Raw genomic sequence first — 20,063 nt, forward strand, 5'->3', positions numbered from 1 at the left:
CCTTGATGGCTCTTTTCGTCACTCCTGCAACCCCTGCGTGGATGACGCAGGCCCTTCTGGCCTCTGCGCAGTCTCTTCTGCCTCTGCGTGGCTCCATCAGGTTCAGCGTCTACCTCTCTCTGCTTCTGCGCTGGTCTCTCGGCACTAACTCCGCCTCTCTGCCTCGTACTCACTGCCCCTCGCTGCAACTAATCACTAATTCGACTTTTCTTAGCAAACCCTACTCTAGAAAATCGAATGACTGATCACTCTATTGTATTCTCCAACTGACCCTCAAGCCTCTTCTTATACTTTTCCTGTTGGTCCTTCAATGACCGAGATTACATCTCTAATCAACGACTAAGATTAGATTTGCTTTGATCCATGTCTTTTGGAACTTTGTACCTAGTTTTATATTAATACCCATTAATATTTTATTTTTCCTAAGTTTTGACTTAGGAACTCCATTAAAAATATTATTATTTTAATATCTCCTTAACCAGATAGAATCTGCCCAAACCATTTCTGGGTCTTGGAGATCTCATGGACTTTAGCCTCTCCACCAATTTTCGTGGCTAAAACACATTTGATGCTATCCCAAATCAACACTAAGAAGACATCACCACGATCATATTTCTCATATTCGCAGAACCGCTTTCTATGGGGAGTGAAGTGAAAGGATGCACCTGAGTGAACCATGCCTCTTGATCTACATGTGTACCTGAAGAAGAATCCAAGTACACATCCCCACCTTCATTTGAGGTGGTTTTTGCCTCTGTAGAAGGTGCATCATTAGATCCCTTTCCTTTCTCAGGAGCTTTAAATCTATAGTCCTTTTTGAAGTGCACTTTCTTTCTGCATTTCTAACACACCTTTACAAGTTTTCTTGGAGATTTAGATCTCCCACTCGAGGACTTATTTTTGTTTTTGTTTTGGGACCGTCCTTGTACAGACAAGGCATCTCCATTCTGGCCCTCCATATTTTTCCATCTCATCTCCTCCGACAGCAAGGATGAGACTATTTCATCAAACATCAAGGTAGTTGTATTGCTACCTATTGCAACAACCAAACTATCACACGAATCTGGTAGAGAACACAACAAACTGATGCACTTATCTTCATCTAAAATTTTAATCTCAATAGATAAGTACTGGTTTACCACAGTATTAAAGGCGTTCAGATGCTCTGTGATCGAGTCTCCATCCTTCATCCTCAGGTTATACAACTTTTTCGTAGGAACAGTTCGTTCACCAGAGACTTAGATTGGTACGAAGTCCGTAACTTGCCCCACAAAACCTTCACCGTAGCTCCCTTGATACATTCAACAATACAAAATCTGAGATACACAACCGTATTGTGCTCTTTGCTTTTTGATCCAACTTTGCCCAGTCTTTAGCTAACATTGCTATTGGTTTAGTACTAGGATCTTCTGCGATCCACTGATCTTTATCCACTAGCAAATCCTCCATCTTGAGTTTCCACAACTCAAAACTCTAACCATTAAATTTTTCGATCTCTATCTTTCGACTACTTGCCATCTTCTTTCACTGCAAGAATCGATCTCGCAGATCTCTCACTGAACATGGTCTACCACAAGCCCGAGAAAAACCCCTCAGCAGCAAAGGTGTTGCCTTGACAAGCTGAAACAACTCCGATACCAAATGTAGGTTTTAACCCTGTAAAAAAATTATCTGCAGATGAATTCTAAAAAACAGAAAATAAACAATGACGAGAATATAGAACAAATACATAGAGATTTTCCCCTGGATCTCAAAACTGAGATTACCAGATTGATTTTTCATTATTTTCCTTTCAATGTTACAATACATATATATACATGCCGAAGCATTCATAAACCCCAATCCATTAACCCTGGATTAGAACATAATCATTGTTCCATTGACCAGATCTACAAAATACGATGGGCAAAAGACTATCATGCCCAAAACCATGTGCGAAACCCATGCATGCGACTAGTCATGGAAAGAATATAACACACACCCAACAGAATCAACGAAAGATGTATGTGGATAGGCACAGGATTGAGAGGCAGTTTGAGAAGGGGGACTTGGTTTTCCTGTGGCTATAGCCATATTGCCAGTCTACATCGAAGCAAAAGGGGGCCGAGAAGCTACAACCACGTGTGTATGGGCCATACAGGGTGACTAGGAGAGTTGGGGATGTGGCTTATGAGATGGAGCTTCGACCAGGGAGCAAGATTCACCTTATCTTTCATGTCTCATACCTCAAGAAGGTGTTGGGGCAGTAGGTGACAACAGTTATGGAGTTTCCTGTACTTGATGATGAGGGACATCTGGTTCTAGAACCAGAAGCCATTCTGGAGACTAGAGAGAGGAAGATAAGGAGCAAAACTTTCAGGGAGTACTTAGTATGCTGGAGGAGCTTACCAGATGAGGATGCTACTTGGGAAGGTGAACACATACTTGAGCATCCAACATTGAAGTTGCTTGGGGACAAGCAACATTTGGGAGGGGAGGTGTGCAATGTCCCTTCCTAAATAAATTTGTCTCAAGTTTATTTTCCACAATTTTGACATTTTTGGTAACCATGGGACCCACGAAATTTTGGGAGAAAGACTTAGGAGAAAAAGGGAGGTCAAAATACTTGGTTAGTGGAGTGTGGGGGCCACACGCACAAGGAAAAACGCACTTGCCTAAGGAGAAATTCGAATAGCCAAGGAAGGGAGGTTGAAAAGCTAGATGGAGGGGCCCATGTGGGAAAACGAAGCTCTCTAATTATAAATATGAGAGGCTCAACCTCATTTGGGGTCTTTTGTCAATTGAGCTCACTCTTTTTGCTTGAGTTACTTAGCCAGGTCACTTGCTGTTTAGCACCGAGTTTTCTAAGCAGAGAACTCACCCTTTCTTTGGGGGACTTCGAGTGCCACCCTAGGGAGGTCAAATCATACCACTTTGGAAAAGAGCTGGAGGGGATTCAGATCTTATCACTCAGCCATTTGCTCAGCTAGTGCATGTTCCAGGAGGACATAGTGTTAATTTTAGATAACAATGGTTTGTTCTATGCTTTAGCACAATTTACTTCAATGTTTCTTATCAACACAATTTCCAATTTCCAATTATATCTAGTAGCAATCACATTAACTTAAGCACACTGATAGTAAATGCAGATAGAACATAAAAACCTGTGTAGAAGACAAGCCAAGACAAGAGGACACACAATGTGGCGGATGCCAGGGAACAACCCCAATGTGGGGAAACTCTTTGATCAAATCTTCTTATTATTCTTCAATAGTTCAGTAGAGAGAGAGAGTACAAATATCAAATCAACTTGCCAAAAACAATCCTGTCAAATCAGTAGTCAACGACAATCAACTGTAGCCCTAACCAAAAAGTCAACGGTGGTCAAAGCAACTCCAAAATGTCCTCCAAGCAGCTCGATCAATAGAAGATAAATTTGGCCTTCCAAGAGGGTCAAAGTCAACCCAAAACAGATTGATCAAACCAGTCAAAGGAGAGAGAAAACCCTACTGTAAATTCTGCAGTCAAATATGAAGTCAACTCGGTCAACTTGTCCCAATCACCTTGAAAACTATGCCAATCCATGCGGCCTCCAAAAATCAAAATCTGCCCTAGCATAGAGCATACCTAAAATTAACATGGTATCAAAGCTGAGGTCAAGACAATGCCCAAGCGAGAGTGAAAGAGTAATCACCGAAGACAGTTGGGACAGGACAGAAGAATCAATGGGTTCCACATCTCTTTTCTAAATTCACTAAGGGTGAAGTTGAAGCAGAGAATATTATCAGAATGGCGTAGTGGAAGTTTCTGATGGCCTACCTAAAGATCACTTCATTGGGAAGTTCGAATCTAAGGATGGAAGGAAAGGTGAATGCCTTGGTTGCAATAAGTTCGGCCATTATGCGCAGGAGTGTCTGAATGGCAGAGACACATCTCTTGATGAAGATAACAATCATTCCAGGGACATCTTCAATGATCAAAGGAATGACAGGTAATGCAGGTCATCAAGAAAATGGTCGACTCTTCAAAGAAAGCAAGGAACCCCAGATATGAAGAATCAAATGTTATTTCTGATAAGATAAAGAAGCGTTATCTTGTATTTCAGATTCCGGCATATAGATTATAGTGCTTCAAGGCACTTCATCAGATAGATGGGTGCACTCTCTAATTTGGTAGAGACAGAAACAATCATGGGATTATACTTGGAGCCAATGCCACCTATCCCGAAAAGGCTGTAGAGAATGTTACCTCTCAATTAAATGAGGGTAACTCGATTCATTTACAGAGTCTCTTTTATGTACCTGATCGCACGAAGAACCTGGTGTCCATTTCAACAATGGAAGTCAAAGGTTACTGGGTGGCACTCATCGATGGAAAGGTACGTGTTTGAAAATAGAATTTTCAAAGCTGTTTTTGAGTTTAGGGTTGTATCAAGTTACAGGAAGTCCACTGGGGACCATGTCCATTGACACATAGCACCGGAGCTCTGCGTGTCAGATGGTGATAGGGAAGCCTGAATTCAAAAAGAACATGAAAGTACATGTCTGAGATGTACCGAAGGAAATTATTACAAGGGGACCATTCCCCTCATGTAGCAGGTCCACAGGTGTGGAACAACCCGAGGGGTTTGAGATTGATAATTAGGAATCTCGCGTATGCAGGTGGAAGAAAGCCCTCTATGGCTTGAAGAAAAACACCCCGGGCATAGAATGAGAGGATTGATAGCTGTCTGATGAAGTTGAGATTCACTAGGAGTGAAACCGATCCAAACCATCTGAAGGTTGTGGATGATAGACCTCTCATACCAACGCCTTATGAGGACGACCTATTTCTGACAGGTGCAGACCCTCTCATTTGCAGAATTAAGAGGGAGTTGGATTCTGGATATGGAATGATAAATTGCAAGCCTGTGACTACCTCGAGAATCTTAACTTTCAGAAGTTATATGGTAATGATGTCGGACCAGATTTGGGAAATGCCTTTTGAGTTTCATAAACTCATTCGCGTTGATGTTCTTGGTGAACTTCTGTCTGGACATATGTTTTTCAGTTAGCATGATGAGCTCATATTTGGTTGAGCCTCACTGGATTGGTGCCAAGAATCCTCTAAGATATATTCGGGGCACAATCTCTCATGGATTGAGATACACTGCCAGAAATATGAAACTGCGTGATTATTTGAATGCTGATTGGGCAGGCAGTGTGGAGGATCACTAGAGCACTTCTTAGTGCTGTTTCTCTTTGGATTCTGCTTCGATATCATGGATGAGCAAGAAGCAGAAGTCGGTTGTTATAAGCACTGCCGAGACCGGATACATATCTACGAGTATGATCTCGTATGAAGCTGCCTGGTTGAGGAAGCTCTTCAGCGAGCTGTTTGTACACATGATGAATACCACTGTGATTCTTTGTGACAACTAGAGGTGGGATTCGATTATTGAGGAATCCTGTATTCAATGATTGCTCCAACAGGTAGACACCAGATACTACCTTATCTGGGATGTGGTAAGTCAATGAGCGAAGAAGCTCTAGATGATGTACAGGGCGCTACACTTTGTCTAAGCCCCGGGGGAAAGACCAAATCTATGATTTTCCCGAACGACTTGGAGTCGTCAGGAGACCCTTGTACAAGGGTCCTGCATGTTGCATACATTGAGCTCTGGGAGCTCTGGGGGCTTGGGGTTCTTACTAGAGCAACATACAACCACAGGGTGACTCACCCTCCTCTGGTGGTGCACGATGAACATGATGATTAGTTCTCCTGTGGGCCTGGATGAATTGTTCTCCATGGCGATTGAGGACATGATGTTTGCTCTCCTGTGGACAGGACGATTCGCTCTCTTGTGGATAAGGTGATTCACTCTCTTGTGGGACAAGATGATTCGCTCTCCTGTGAACAGGATGATTTGCTCTCCTGTGGACAGGATGATTCGCTCTCCTGTGGACAAGATGATTCGCTTTCTTGCAGGACATGATGATTCGCTCTCCTGTGGATAGGATGATTAGTTCTCCTGTCGAGGCATCCTACCTCTCATCTGATCAATGAGCAAGGAAATGAGGATAGGGACCATAGTAGTACCGATGGACGCATCGTTGTATCTACCGTACTCCTTATGCTAGGATGACCTTCATTGATCTGGGATCAATGAGACTGGTCTGGGACTAGTAAGAGTGGTACATACTATGACATTGACTTCGGGTCAATAGAGGATTGGTCTGGGACCAGTGGTACACACTCTAAAATGGACTTCGGGTCAGTAGAGGACTGGTCTGGGACCAGTAAGAGTGGTACATACTATGACACTGACTTCGGGTTAGTAGAGGATTGGTCTGGGACCAGTGGTACACACTTTGAAACTGACTTAGGGTTAGTAGAGGATTAGTTTGGGACCAGTGAGAGTGGTACATACTATGACACTGACTTCAGGTCGATTGAGGATTGGTCTGGGACCAGTGGTACACATGGTCAGTGGAGAATGGTATGACACATTCTCGATCAATTCTTCTTCTTCATGGTTCAGCAGCGCTGAACAGAGCAGAGCTGAGTAGAGTAGAGCAGTGCAGGCCACTGATGGCAGAGATAGTACTATTGGACATATGGTTCAGCGGATGGAGTTTTCCCTAGTTGAGAGGGAGTGTTAAAATTGACAACTAGGGCCAAACTCCATGTGGGTCATCTTATTTATGGTAGCTGATATTTTTATTGGATCCCTCTCATTGAGAGGTGTAGGATTGATCTAAAGATCATCCGATTCCGATAAGTATTTATGAAGTTATGAATTTATTTATGTTATAAAACAAATTGTTAAGTCGGCCAGCAACTTGTGTAGGCTCAGAAGCCGAATAGTCATGCATATTCATCATCTACGTTTTAGTATCAATTGGTGAGGACTTGAAGTCATTTGGAACACACTCTTCATGTGATCTCCTCTCCACGTCTTGGGTTTTTGGAGAAGGAGAGGCACTGAAGAATACATTGGCCTAGTATGATGCCCTAGCTGCAGATGATGCCCTAATCCAACGCAAGTCATGAAGACATCTATCTGCAGGCAAATGGAGACATCTTATCCGCTGTAAATGAAGACACTTTATACGCAGGCAATGGAGACATATTAGGTGAAGTCATCTACGAATTGAGCCAAGGTATGTAGCCACAGTGATAACATAGTCAAGCACATAAGAGCCGCAAGCATATAGTTAGCCATTGTTATGAAGAAAACCATCGTCAAGACATCTAGCCACAGTATGCTGATCCTACGCAGTCAATGGAGACTCTATACATACGCAGTCAATGGAAATGAAGGCTCTATATGCATACGCAGTACGCAGAGACTCTATACGCAGCCACAGTTAGCTGCATTCATGAAGAGGAGCCGCAGTCATCTCCGCATGAAGCTGAGCCGTAGCCAAGGGTTTGACTGCACCTCGCTATAGGAACAGTCATCAACTCGGATGTGTATAAAGACAGACGTCTCGGATGAATAGAATACGCAAGAAGGAGACCTCGTGCTACAAGAAGACAAACTATGGATTGAACGTTATCATTATGATCTTCGCATGGGCAAACAGAGGCATAATCTCGGCATACCATTCCAGGTGGTATTCCTGTAGCAGTCTCAGCATAATAGCCAGCAATGGTTAAGGTTTGAAGCAGAAGGGTTACGTTCTCTGCATAACTGTTATACTATAAAAGATCACTATTATATATCTCGGCATTCTCCCAGTCAGATCTGTAAGAATGTGACTTATACCTGATGATCAATGAGTATATATTAATGACAAGGAATGATCTCTCCAGTTATAGGATCATTTCTTGATCTCATATCTCAGTGAATGGTGGTATAAAAGATGATCTCACAAACTTGATCTCGATGGCACTAATGTGAATGTGCATCATGATGATGAATAGGGCTGCATGATGAAGGAAGATGCAGCATAATGGGCAGCATGATGATGAAAGTAGATGAGAGCAGCTCAGTCATAAAGGTCCAGCACTGTGATGGTACAACATGGTGCTACACGGTAAGGTGTAGCAAATGGACGAAATGCAACACTATGATAGGTGAAGCCGTCAGCGTGGAGAATCAGTTGAAGCAGAATGTCTTCAACTGATCTCATTGTTATAGGAGATGATCTATGCTCAGATCTAGATAAGTCAAAGTGTTGACTTCTGTTGTAAATGTACCATCTCTCTCTCTCCTGAACTTTGAAGAACATAAAAGAAGAATTGATCAAGGGTTTCCCCACATTGGGGTTTGTCCCTGGCTAGCGCCACATCTTGTGTTCTCTTGTCTTGGCTTGTCTTCTGTGATTTATATTTATGTTCTATCTGCATTTTACTTTAATGTTGATGTGATTGCTAACCTGGGAAAAATATTGAGCTAACTGTGAAAAATTGAAATTAATTGCTCTAGCATAGAACATACCTAAAATTAACAACTACGCATAAACAAAAATTCTTTTCCTCATTTTGACAAGGTCTCACTTGGTTTCCTTAGCAGCCCCTTGCTCCATTAAGGGTGCCACACATGATCCGAGGGTCAAATCATCAAAATACATCTTGGTTTCATGCCCACCACTTTGGGTACAAAACCCACCTCTTGGGTACTTAGCCTACAAATGGCTTTTGTGGTGCCAACTTACACAAGCCCAGTACCCATGGATGTGGAGTAGCTCCCAAGCTACAAATCTCAACATGAACGAACAATGTCGCTAGGAGCACCTCAGCAATGGACCCTATTGCCAACTAATCTACACCTCGAGGGCGAAGGGAGTGATAACACTTAAAATAGAGTACCTTTTTAATTTTCATGAACATATGTTACTTTATCATGATATATATTATAAAGTGAGGAGTTTGTAAAAAGGGAGTCCACATGAGCTATCCGGGTGTATTTCATATGTTGTTGTATCATGGTGATAAGTTGAAGGGGATGGTTCACGAAGGACTACATGAATAGAGGGGATGGCCATTGAGATATACAATAAGAATAAATTGCATCCTCATGTGTGCCAATGAGGATATACTTCCACAAAGGTTTTTTACCATGACCATAGAAGTGGTAACTCCTAGTGCACCATGTCAAAGCCAAAGTCAATGAGAAAAGACCACAAAATGTATGAGTGCTAGATTAGGTCAACCAAGAAATTAGAATAACACCCACCAAAGATATACCATGGGACTAAAGAGCATATCATAACCATTAACCAAAGCATCAATACCACAAACTTAAACCCTGAAGCTCCATGAACCAAAATATATCACAATGATCAAAGAAGCAAGCCACGACAATCGACCACGTAAGCTACTTCTCATCCCACAATATTCACTTTCTCCATCAACATCCCAACCTTTTTGAAGGCTAAGATCAACAGTCGACCTGCAAAAATCTGATTCGTATGACAAAGAATCACACGTTCAACCCTCCTGCAATATAGGTACCATATGTACAACATGTATATCAAGCCTCACAAACATAATATCAAATGTGAGTGAGCTGAGCAAATGTATCAAGCATCTCTGGCCAAGTGACCATGGAGGGACCATAGATCTCATCTGTGGAACTGCTGTCTGAAGTGAAAACAATCACCTCTAGTTATCCCTGCATGTCAAGGGTTACCAAGTACCTTTCAAGTCTCTACATTGCTCGTTTCCAGAATTTATACTTGAATCCTGGAGCACAGCAAGGTTTTTTGCTGAGCTCCAGAAGTTAGAACACATGTTTTCTGTATTGTAGTCAACAAAACTTTGCATGCCAGAAACTCTGGTAAAAATATGATTTTGAAACACAACAGACCTGTGAATCACTTAGCAGTAAATAACAGAAAATTCAGAATAAAAAAATTAAAATATCACTGTATCAAGAAGAAGCAGAAAAATGATGATTTGCGTTAGCTAACAAAATTGCAAAATAGCACAACAAAATAAAGCTACAATAGGAAAACTTCATGAATAAATTTGTTGTTTGGCTCTATGACCAACAAAAGGGTTACAGCTTCAGTGGTTCAACTTCAGACAATAATGCTTGGCTACCAGACCAGTTTATGGGCTAGGCTGATAGAAATTTTACAGCACTCTGGCTTGCTGATACCTCTCATACATGCTATTGTTAGTATCAACATTCAATTGCTCATTAACCTTGTACTGAGCAAGGCACTGATACACTTTGAGTCTGAGAGGGTGTGACTTTTTAACAAGGTCTTTACATGCTTTAATTTATGGTATGCAAACTAACTAGTGATCAAGTTTGACTGTGTTAAAAAATATTTTCCACAGCCTGCTCCTGTGCTGCTTCATCATTTATTTCTACATCAATACCCATCTTGCAGCTTAAGAACTGTGTCAGCTCACCCTAACATGGCTTTATTCCCTTAAGAAACTTTGCAATGGCATCAATACTACTGCACACTTCTGCTGTACACTTTAACAAAATTAGAGTTTGTGTTGAATGATATTCCATTACATTTTTCAATAGACTACCATTCAACATTGTGTACCTTTTTGGTGTTTGCAATCACTCTTTGCTCTTTTAGGTGTTTTATAAATTTCTCTCTTTTACTTGTCTTTTTTGCTCTCTAGAAAAGCTTGCTCTCATGGCTTATCATTCAATTAAAATGGAGAGGAGGCCCCTTTCACATCGTGAGATTTAAATTCTCAAAATTAAAATGTGGGAAGAGTTGATGCAGAGCAACAATAACTTCAAAGGAGCCGATAAGTTTGTCTAGCAATTTGCTCTTATGCTGTTTGACATCTCATAAGGGTAGAGAACAGCTCATTTATTGATTTGAGTTCATTTGGATGATGGAGACCAAGTAAATTTAGTGGATGAAGACAAATATTTTGATGTTGGGTACAGAATCCATATTCTAGAATTCTGTGACTTTTGCGGGTACCAAGCTCTTTGATCATTAGTATGTACTATGTTCACTAGTATCTGATAATATATTATTCTAGGTAGGGCATTTTATGGTTAAGTGTAAATTATTTTCATTGCCTGTATCATTGCAGATTTTACAGTACTTTCTCGTGGTTTTTTAGTAGTGATCCGTCTATCTACTTTGTAATGTAGGTTTGCTACATGGCTCCCATCTTGCTGATAATCATTTTGTTTTTCCAGCTTCTTTTTAACTGCAGTGCAGTCGTAGCATTAGGATAAGCCACATTTGCTATTTGCAATATCTCATTTTGCACTTTATCAAAGGGGATGCCTTATGTTTTATGGCCTTTTTTATATATAGCTTTTGAATGCCACTTGATCCAGTGGGAGGTTGTAGATGCCCTATTGCGCTAATTGTCTTATACCGTCTGGCATGCAAGTTTCTCCAATCTATTGGTTCATGGTTTTTAACTGAGGCAACTGTTAGTATCATCTTGCTTCTCTGTATTTCATTTTAAGAAATCTATATTTTACTTTAATTTTTCTGATACATATTTGACTTTAGGGTTCCAGGGGTCATGCTTTTTTATTTTCAGACTTACAAGGCATTTTTATATTTCCCTAATCTTATGCAAATATGCTTTTGAATATCTATCTCCCCAATTGTAACTGGGATTTCAAAGAAGACTTTATTTTGACCATATCCATTATATTACCTCTTTGCATTTCATTTCCATCTCAATACAAGTCCTCTATCCTCTTAATCTTGATAGTAATTTCTCCAAGCAATGGTAACTAACTTAGGTTTGCTGGGTAATCAATTACCAAACATTTGCAGGTTTGGATGCTTCTTGCTCTATGTATCCCCCAAATATTATCTTTGGGTACTTTGTTTCTTTTGATTTAATTATCATAGTTTGTCTTATCCATGTCAACGGCCATATCTGAGCATTCATTGATGTGTTGTAGTGATACTATTCTTTTATTCAGGTTTTCCAGACAAATGATAGCTATTTGTTAGATAAAGTGTTCCCTTATCAGCTTTTCTGTGGTTATCTTAGAGCAGTCTGTTTCTTCTAATTATAGATTTTGTTTATTGATCTAGATCCATAAGAGGGTTGGAGATAAGGGATTCTACAATGTCAGTGTTGATTTCCTGTGTCCAATCTTCATGTGTTTAATTTTGCTTATACTTTGTGTTAAATTATTGAATTTGTTTTGTAAGTAAAACATTTTTCCTTAATTTAAGTTTAATATAGAATATAATTGTTTTCAAGGGCTTAGGAGTCAGGACTGATCTTTTGTGATTGTACAGGGCTTTCAGAACTATCAATTTTTGTTGAATAAATGGTGTCGTATTGTTCAGGGGACCAAGTGGGGCCATAGTTTCGAATTTTAATTTTTATTGAATAAATAAAAGGAAGACGTGGCATTATTCATGTTCTTAGGTTCTTTTCCTCTAATATGTGTTCTGGTGCAGGTGATGGATGTCTTCAATAAAATTTCGGAGCTATTTCCAGGAATGACAGGTTCTCCTTGATAACGTCAAAGAAAAATCCAAGACAAATGGACTGATTTTCAGGGCTTGGCACCAGTACTAGAATACGAGTTGGAAGAATAGCAATAGGTGAAATGTTATATGACACTAGAAAATTTTGTACAACAAAATGCGCTTGGATCATCCTTGAAATATATCGAGATGAACCAAAAGGCTTTTAGGGCATCTTCCCTTCTCAAATTTCGCTAGGGGTAAGCGTGATTGTGCTTTCTCTCACGAGTGTCCTTCACCATGTCTGGGAAGGTTATAATTCTAGGTTATTTTTCGTAGTCCGTGCATTAAGAAATTAAGTGGGGTTAACAATGGAGAGCTTTTATTTTCTGGATGAGGAAGTTGGAGTTGGAACCTGCTTTACAAGGCAAGATTAGGTAGACTTTGAAAAAGTCTTATGTGTATAATTATCATCTTGATACTTCTAGAGATGGATGTTTAGCAGGAACTATATAGACTTGGATTGCATATTTGTTCCGAGTCTTCACCTAAAGATATATATTTTATTGGAGCATGGAGAATGGCATATGTTTGCACTATCCAACGCTCGAGGAATTAACAAAAAAAATATTGAATCTCCTCCGCACTAGGAAAAATGCTTTGATAAATAAAGTGCCTGAATAAAATGGTAGGATTTATAAATTTACGGCAACCAGAAAGAACTTTGGGAATAGCACGTTGATTTTTCTGAACACGCCTAATTATAATGAAAGAATGTTCCATATCTGTTTCCAAGTAATTAAACTATGGAGGCAATTTTTTCAAATTGTCTGTTCAGGTTTACAGGCAATGTTGATGTCTTATGTACAAGATACAGTGTCAACCTGAGTAGAAATGGCTTTCCTATGGCAATAGCATTATTAATTATATAAGACCAGCGGTTCACTGCTTCCTTAGCTTATGGCAGCAAGGTGGCATAGCAAAATCATTAACAATTGGCCACTGTATTGGTATTATGCATTCATTTGGGGATGTAAGTAGGGCAACTTCCTGTTTATGAATTCCTAGTTAAAATTTATTTTGTAGCTTTCCAAGCAGCATGTTGTTCTATTATTGGATGGAATTTTCTCCACCTTAAATGCATTCATTTGGGGATGTAAGTAGGGCAACTCCATGTTTCTGAATTCGTGGTTAAAATTCATTTTTTAGCTTCAGTATGTTCTATTCTTGGAGGGAATTTTCTCCACTGTTTAATTTCTGTTTTAGATGCATCTTTATTTCAACTTTGAAATAGATGATGGGTTATTGGGAATGCGTTATGCCCAGTTAATTCACAGCTTTATGAAATGTCTGCGGCTTTTGTATGTACGTCTCTCTTATGGCGGACTATATAGCGTAAATGCTTTCGTTTTCTGTAAGGATTTTTTTAAAGAGGATTCGGGGCTTCCAAAATCACATGATATATTTTTGAAATAATAGCTTATTTGTTTGCTGAAACTATTATGGCATTGTTTACAGTTATTTGGCTGCTTAATCTATTACGGCATTATTTACTGTTTATTCACGGAACCTTACTAATATGTGGAAGTGGCTAAGTATTGTGTTTACCACAATAAACTTTGAAGAAAAAAAAAACAGTGAATCAGCATATTATATAGCTCGAAGTATGCCACTATAACTTATTTATTTATCATTTATTTATTAAATCATGATAGATTTATCATACTTAGATTTAGTGTCAAATTTTCAAAGGTGTTACTCATTTTTTGTATTCGTAAAATTTAAGAAAAAGTTTGCACTTCTAAAAATTTGAGTTTTTTTTGGCAGGTGATAGATTTATGGTTAAGATGGATATATGTTGATTCTTTATGATATTATTTATACTATATATAAATTTCATCTCTATATATAGAAATATTTTTATTTTTAATTTAATGAAAATTCTCAGAATACATTTGGCCATATACATAATCATTGCATTTTTCTTTCTTTCTTTATAATTAAAGTTTTTTATATATTATTAATTAAAATTAAATCAGTATAGATTTATCATACTTCTAAATCTATTTAGTGTCAAATTTTCAAAGGTGTTATTTTTTGTATTCGTAAAATTTAAGAAAAAGTATGCACTTCTAAAAATTTGAGTTTTTTTTGGCAGGTGATAGATTTATGGTTAAGATGGATATATGTTGATTCTTTATGATATTATTTATACTATATATAAATTTCATCTCTATATATAGAAATATTTTTATTTTTAATTTAATGAAAATTCTCAGAATACATTTGGCCATATACATAATCATTGCATTTTTCTTTCTTTCTTTGTAATTAAAGTTTTTATATATTATTAACTAAAATGAAGTTCTAAAATATGAAGACATCTTTTGCTCATCTAGATGAAGAAGACGAGAGGAAGTATAAACTTGATCTAGCAATCCAACATCTTCTCTATTTATTTGTTTAACCTTACACATGTGGATTTCTTCTTCTTTTACGACCTTACACGTGACAAAAAGGCTGAATTTATGAAGCATATCAGAACACCAGGATCAAGATTTTTGGGTGCAGAAGTAGGCCAAATTTCAACATTAGCAGATTAGATCGAGTTGAATTGTTTGGGAAAAAAAATTGACTTGTTTAGAGGGAAGTTTGACTAGGTGCGATCAAGGTTATGTTTCTATTCAGTTTGACTTTATGTTCGACTTGAAGAATAAGTTGTATCTTTGTTAAATTGAATAATTTCTCTAAGGAAAAGGTTGTTGAGTTTTCCCCCATGTGGTTTTCCTAGGGTGAAATATTTGTCTCTTGTTTGGTTCTCTTTATGATTCTACTATCATAAGTGTTTCTTCTATGGATGTCTTTTGTATAATTGCTTAATGATGAATGAGAATATGAAAATGACTTAATCCTTAGAAGTAATTAATAGTTTAAAAGGCCTATGAAAATTCAACATGGTATTGGAGCGTGGGTAAAAGAGTGGCCTTGACAAGTCAGCTTGTTTTATAGGAAAAAAAATCCAATCAACTGGCCTCTGTGTTAAGAAAATAAGTTTAACTAGAAGTAATCCAAGCTTCTTAAATCCGAGTTTCTATTTCCTTGAAAACCCTAGATAGAAGGCCTCAAATTAAGGCCAAAGTTTTGAGAAGGCAGAGAGGCCTTAGTCTAAATCTCACGTAAGTCAAACAAGCCTCAGAAGTTGGGTGCTAGGTGCCGAGAGACCTAGTATTGTCTTCAGAAAGATTGATCATGGCCGAAAGCCCTCAAGGACTGGTCACATTAGGTTGGAAACCAAAGGGGACTCAAACTCTTGATAATTCAAATCCGTAATGCCTTAGAAATTATGGGCATACGGTGTAAATGATGATTCTTTGAAGATTATTCAAATTTTTGTAAACAAAGAGAAATCCTGGAGACATCATAGGAAGCAGAGAGAAAAAGAATTAATAATACACAAGGGATTGAGTTCAATATTTAAAAAGGGGCATCCATAAGCTTTCATTGAAGAAGATGCCTAGTTGCTCATCTGTTCTTTGAAGAACAAAAAAGGTCGTGTGGTTGCCCCTATAAGGAACAAATTGCTACATTTGTTTTGAAGAAACCAAGTTGTCTCTCAAAACAAATCCTATGGTCGGAATTTGCTAAAGACTCTAAAAGAAAGTATGAACCTTGAAGAATATTCATTCATTAAGGTATGATGAATGAATTATAGGCTTGGTTGAAAAATCCAAAAGGTGTTTCATCAGAGCATTACAAACTTGAAATATCAGGGGCCTTGTAGTCAAATGTCTTGGCATGTGATAATGATATGGCAAATATATGAAGTGTTTACATGACTACTATGAATATTTTTAAAAACTATTGGTATGGACACGATTTGATGTTTCCTTGTCTAATACCAAATTTAACAAATCTAGCATATCTGAGGACATAATTCTTCTATGAAGTTCCCACCAAAAATAATCTTGTACAAAAAGGGAAAATGAAAGTGTTTTGGTTTGGAAAAGCAATATGGATGGATCGTTATGTCTGATTGTAATGAAGATCAATGCAAGGTCTTTAAAGATAAGACACTACATAGAAAAGAAGATACTCAATTCTTTTGAGTTGTCAAGACTTGGGTTTGATAGCTTATAATGTGAATCCAAGAGTGGTGTAGTGGTGTAGGATATGATTTTTGGAGTAAAGCTTGTCTTAATCATGTGATTAAGCAAATGAACCTTATGGAAAAATGAAGACAAGAAGTCACACTCTTACCTTGTACTAGTTCTTGGTAATAGGGTCAAAAACAAATTCAAAGAACCTCATTAACAACTTTGTTGCATGGGTAAGATCTCATTAAGGAATATGCATCATTGATTCAAGATTTAGGGCCTAGACAAGGCTCTCGTTCATGCCTATTTGGATAAGATTAAAGGACTATTCATATGAAATCTGTTCGCTGCTGTAACAAACAAGGAGTTTTTGATTGGTATAACAAATTTGATAAGGTTGAAGTATCTTCAATATTTGTGAAGGACCTTTTTGAAATTTATTCTCTTGAAAGACTTTTGAGGAAGTCATTGAAACATATTTTGTTGCCATGATTTTAGTCAACAAAGAAGCAGATAAAGCATTCCTTGATTATCTGATAACAGCCTCATCACATATTGATAAGCATGGGACCACATCATACATTCTTATTCTATTATGGTTTGGATGATTTGTCCCACTGCATTAGCACATGACTAACTCAATGACCTAATAGGTATGTATTGAAATACTCGTGACTTGGAAGAAAATGTTGTAAGGTTGTACTTCTCAATCATGAAGACATAATAGCTTGCAAGCTCTATTTCAAGAGGGATATTTTTGAGTATGTAGAGATCTAAAGTCTTTGGAATACTAATACCATATATTGTGCTATTATGAAAATCCCTGAGCAAGGATTTTTGTCAAAAGATGCCATGCATTATTCAGATCGTGATTATATTGGCTGAGATATGTTGCTGACATCAGAATGACATTAGTTGTTTAATATATGGCAGCGTTTTGATCAATGTGATTTGCTTCAAGAAAGGAGCTAAAAAGAAGTCATAACACTTGTGCTATGAGACCTTCTTGGAAGATTTGATAGTCATAGGGTTTGTAAACCCTAGGTAATCTTGAAATACATGATTAAGAAATCCCTAGGGTTTGTGGAAAAGACCCTAGACCCAAAGTATTGAAAGATGATGATTTTGCTACATGAAGAAGTGTAACTCATGCAAGAAAGGAAAATCTAGCTCATGCATTAATGGTTGGTGAAGATGAAGGATTTGCAAATGAATTTCATTATATTTGTAAGAAGACAAGGATCAACAGGGAACTAACAAAATCCCATTCAATCCTCAAAGATAATTATTTTATTTCCTCGATTGTTATTATTTTATTTATGGTCAACTTTTTGTCTTTGTATCTTTTGCTTGGTTATGATCGTCCTTCCATGGCTTCCTGATGATGTTTGTACTGTACATTTTGAAGATTGCCAACGCTTTGGTAGCAGATGGAAGCATCAGGAAGAACAAATCAAAGTTTATGGCAAGAGAATTCTCTTAGCATGAGTAATTTGTGTTCAAGAGGGATAAATATTACCATGCCAGATGACTAGAAGAGCTTCCAGTTCAAAGGGAGCAGACTGTCAGGTCAACAAGTCCGGAAAAAAGATATGGAAATTGTGCTGAGACTTGAAGGGGAGTTAGTGGTGACTTCCAAGCGGATCTACAAGATCTAGCATGCAACATATGGCAACATAGAGAAGTACAATGCAAAGTTCATGAAAATTCTCTTAGAAAGAGGGATAAGACTATGGTAAGACATTTGCTCCAAATTGCCAAGGTACAATTTTGTTAGAATTATTATCTCTATGAATTTTGTTGAAGGTTGCACTAAATGGATGTAAAGACCCTTTTTCTCGATGAAGTAATTGAAGAAGAAGTGTACATAGAGTTACCTCAAGTTTTTGAGCTACATGCAGGAGTCTCTTGCTTGCAAACAAAAGAAGGTTTTGCAAATGCTTCTCAGACTTGGTATTCTTGGTTTAATGGATCAAGGTCGATTTTGTTATCGTATGACTTGTTACTAACAAGAGTAGAAGAATTCACGTGATAAAGGGAGCAATTAAGCCATGTTTCAACTTCAGAGGGAGTTGACCTCTGAGTTCAAGATGAAGGACCTAGAGTACCCAATTAGGGTGACCAAGTAGTCATGATGATGACTCCAACAAAGGAATTTGGTAAGTTTATGGTTGAGTAAAGGCATGTAGTTCAACTTGTGTTGAGGTGCTTGCATCGTACAATTGGACATAGATTGAAGCGATGAAGTGCAATTGTTGAAATATATAGATTTAGTTTGGGCAGAGAGTGCAGAAGACAAAAATAGTACATTTGGATGTTGCTTTAGTTTAGGCTTTGTTATGATAAGCATGAAGAAGACATCAGTTACACTCAATGTTGCAAAGGTTAAGTCCATTGCAGCTTGGATGGAAAGTTGTGAAGCAGTATGGCTTTATAAGCAAATTGCAAGATTATTTGATCAAGTGCAAGAGACTACCATGATGACATGTCCATGCACAGTGGGATCTAGTACGAAGACATGGTACAAAACGGAGCAGTGTGACTGTAATACTATTCTATAGACGAGTAGGCTATATAAATCCTTTGTCCCAGGATGAAATTTGTATGCTTTGAGGACAAGCACGGATTGGTTAAGAATACCTCTCTCAACAAGGAGGAGTGTTGAAGTCCCAACATCAGGGATAATCATTCTCCCTGGGTTAAGTATGTTGACCTAAATTAGGAAGAATGGTTTGAAAAGGGACATCATTCTCCCTGGGTCAAGTATGTTGAGCAAGGTTAGGGAGAATGGTCCAGAATGTATAGAGGCCTAGAATTACTCAACTGTAGGGTTGAGTGGGTGCCTTCTACCCCAAGGTCATAATTACTCTCCAGATAGGTTGAATGAGCACATTTAGCGTTAGGCTTAGAAAACTCATGCAGAGTGAAGCCTTTGGGATCGGGACAAGAATTACTAAAACTAATTGTGTCCCTAGGGTTTCACCATAGGTCACTGATGTTGACCAGAATTATGGTGAACCAAGACTAGTCTTTATACCATGGGTTAGAGGCATTGACCAAAATTATGGTGACTAGTTGATGCTAATGATGTACCATGGGTCAGAGGTGCTAACCAAAATTATGGTGACTAGTTAATGCTAATGATGTACCATGGGTCAGAGGTGTTGACCAGGATTATGGTAATCAGATGATGTTGATGCTAATGATACATGATTTGTTTCAACCTTTTCTTAAAGAATTTTTTCAATAAGAGAACATTTGTATAGTCATTATGAATGCCTCCCTAGTTAAGAGGGATTGTTGAATTTTGTATCTATGGTTGGTTTTGATAATTAATATTTTAGCCCTTCAAAATATTAAATATAAGACATGTTCTTCAGGTCGGTTTCAAAAGAGAAAATGGTTCTAAATTTTAAATTTGAAATTTGGCTCCAAGATGATCAAGTCGACCCTCCTTCAAGCCAAGTCGGCTCAGCTTCTAGAGGCACCCATTCAGCCTCCCTGGACATTATATATACACCACTTGTTCTCCTCCACAAGGCACAATTCATATCTCACTCAAGAAAACATCTTCTGCTCATGTAGATGAAGAAGACAAGAGAAAGGAAGGAGGAAGTTGATCTAG

General features: G+C 38.2%; 1 protein-coding gene across 2 annotated transcripts in view; it reads left to right on the forward strand.

The window, feature by feature from the left end:
• The window catches only part of TIC40 (hydroxyproline-rich glycoprotein family protein), a 285,802-nt gene extending 272,818 nt beyond the window's left edge, over positions 1-12,984 (forward strand). For both annotated transcript variants that reach the window (XM_089416433.1, XM_089416432.1), the window contains exon 14: positions 12,336-12,984. In XM_089416433.1, the coding sequence (XP_089272559.1) occupies positions 12,336-12,395 (60 nt within the window). In that variant the 3' untranslated portion in view covers positions 12,396-12,984. The remainder of the gene's footprint in view (positions 1-12,335) is intronic.
• The last annotated feature ends 7,079 nt before the right edge of the window (positions 12,985-20,063 follow it).

The sequence above is a fragment of the Pinus tabuliformis genome, chromosome 3_2 (genome assembly GCF_031772625.1).
Source record: "Pinus tabuliformis cultivar Carrire ecotype Pingquan chromosome 3_2, CPIR1, whole genome shotgun sequence".
NCBI classification, from domain to species: Eukaryota; Viridiplantae; Streptophyta; class Pinopsida; order Pinales; family Pinaceae; genus Pinus; species Pinus tabuliformis.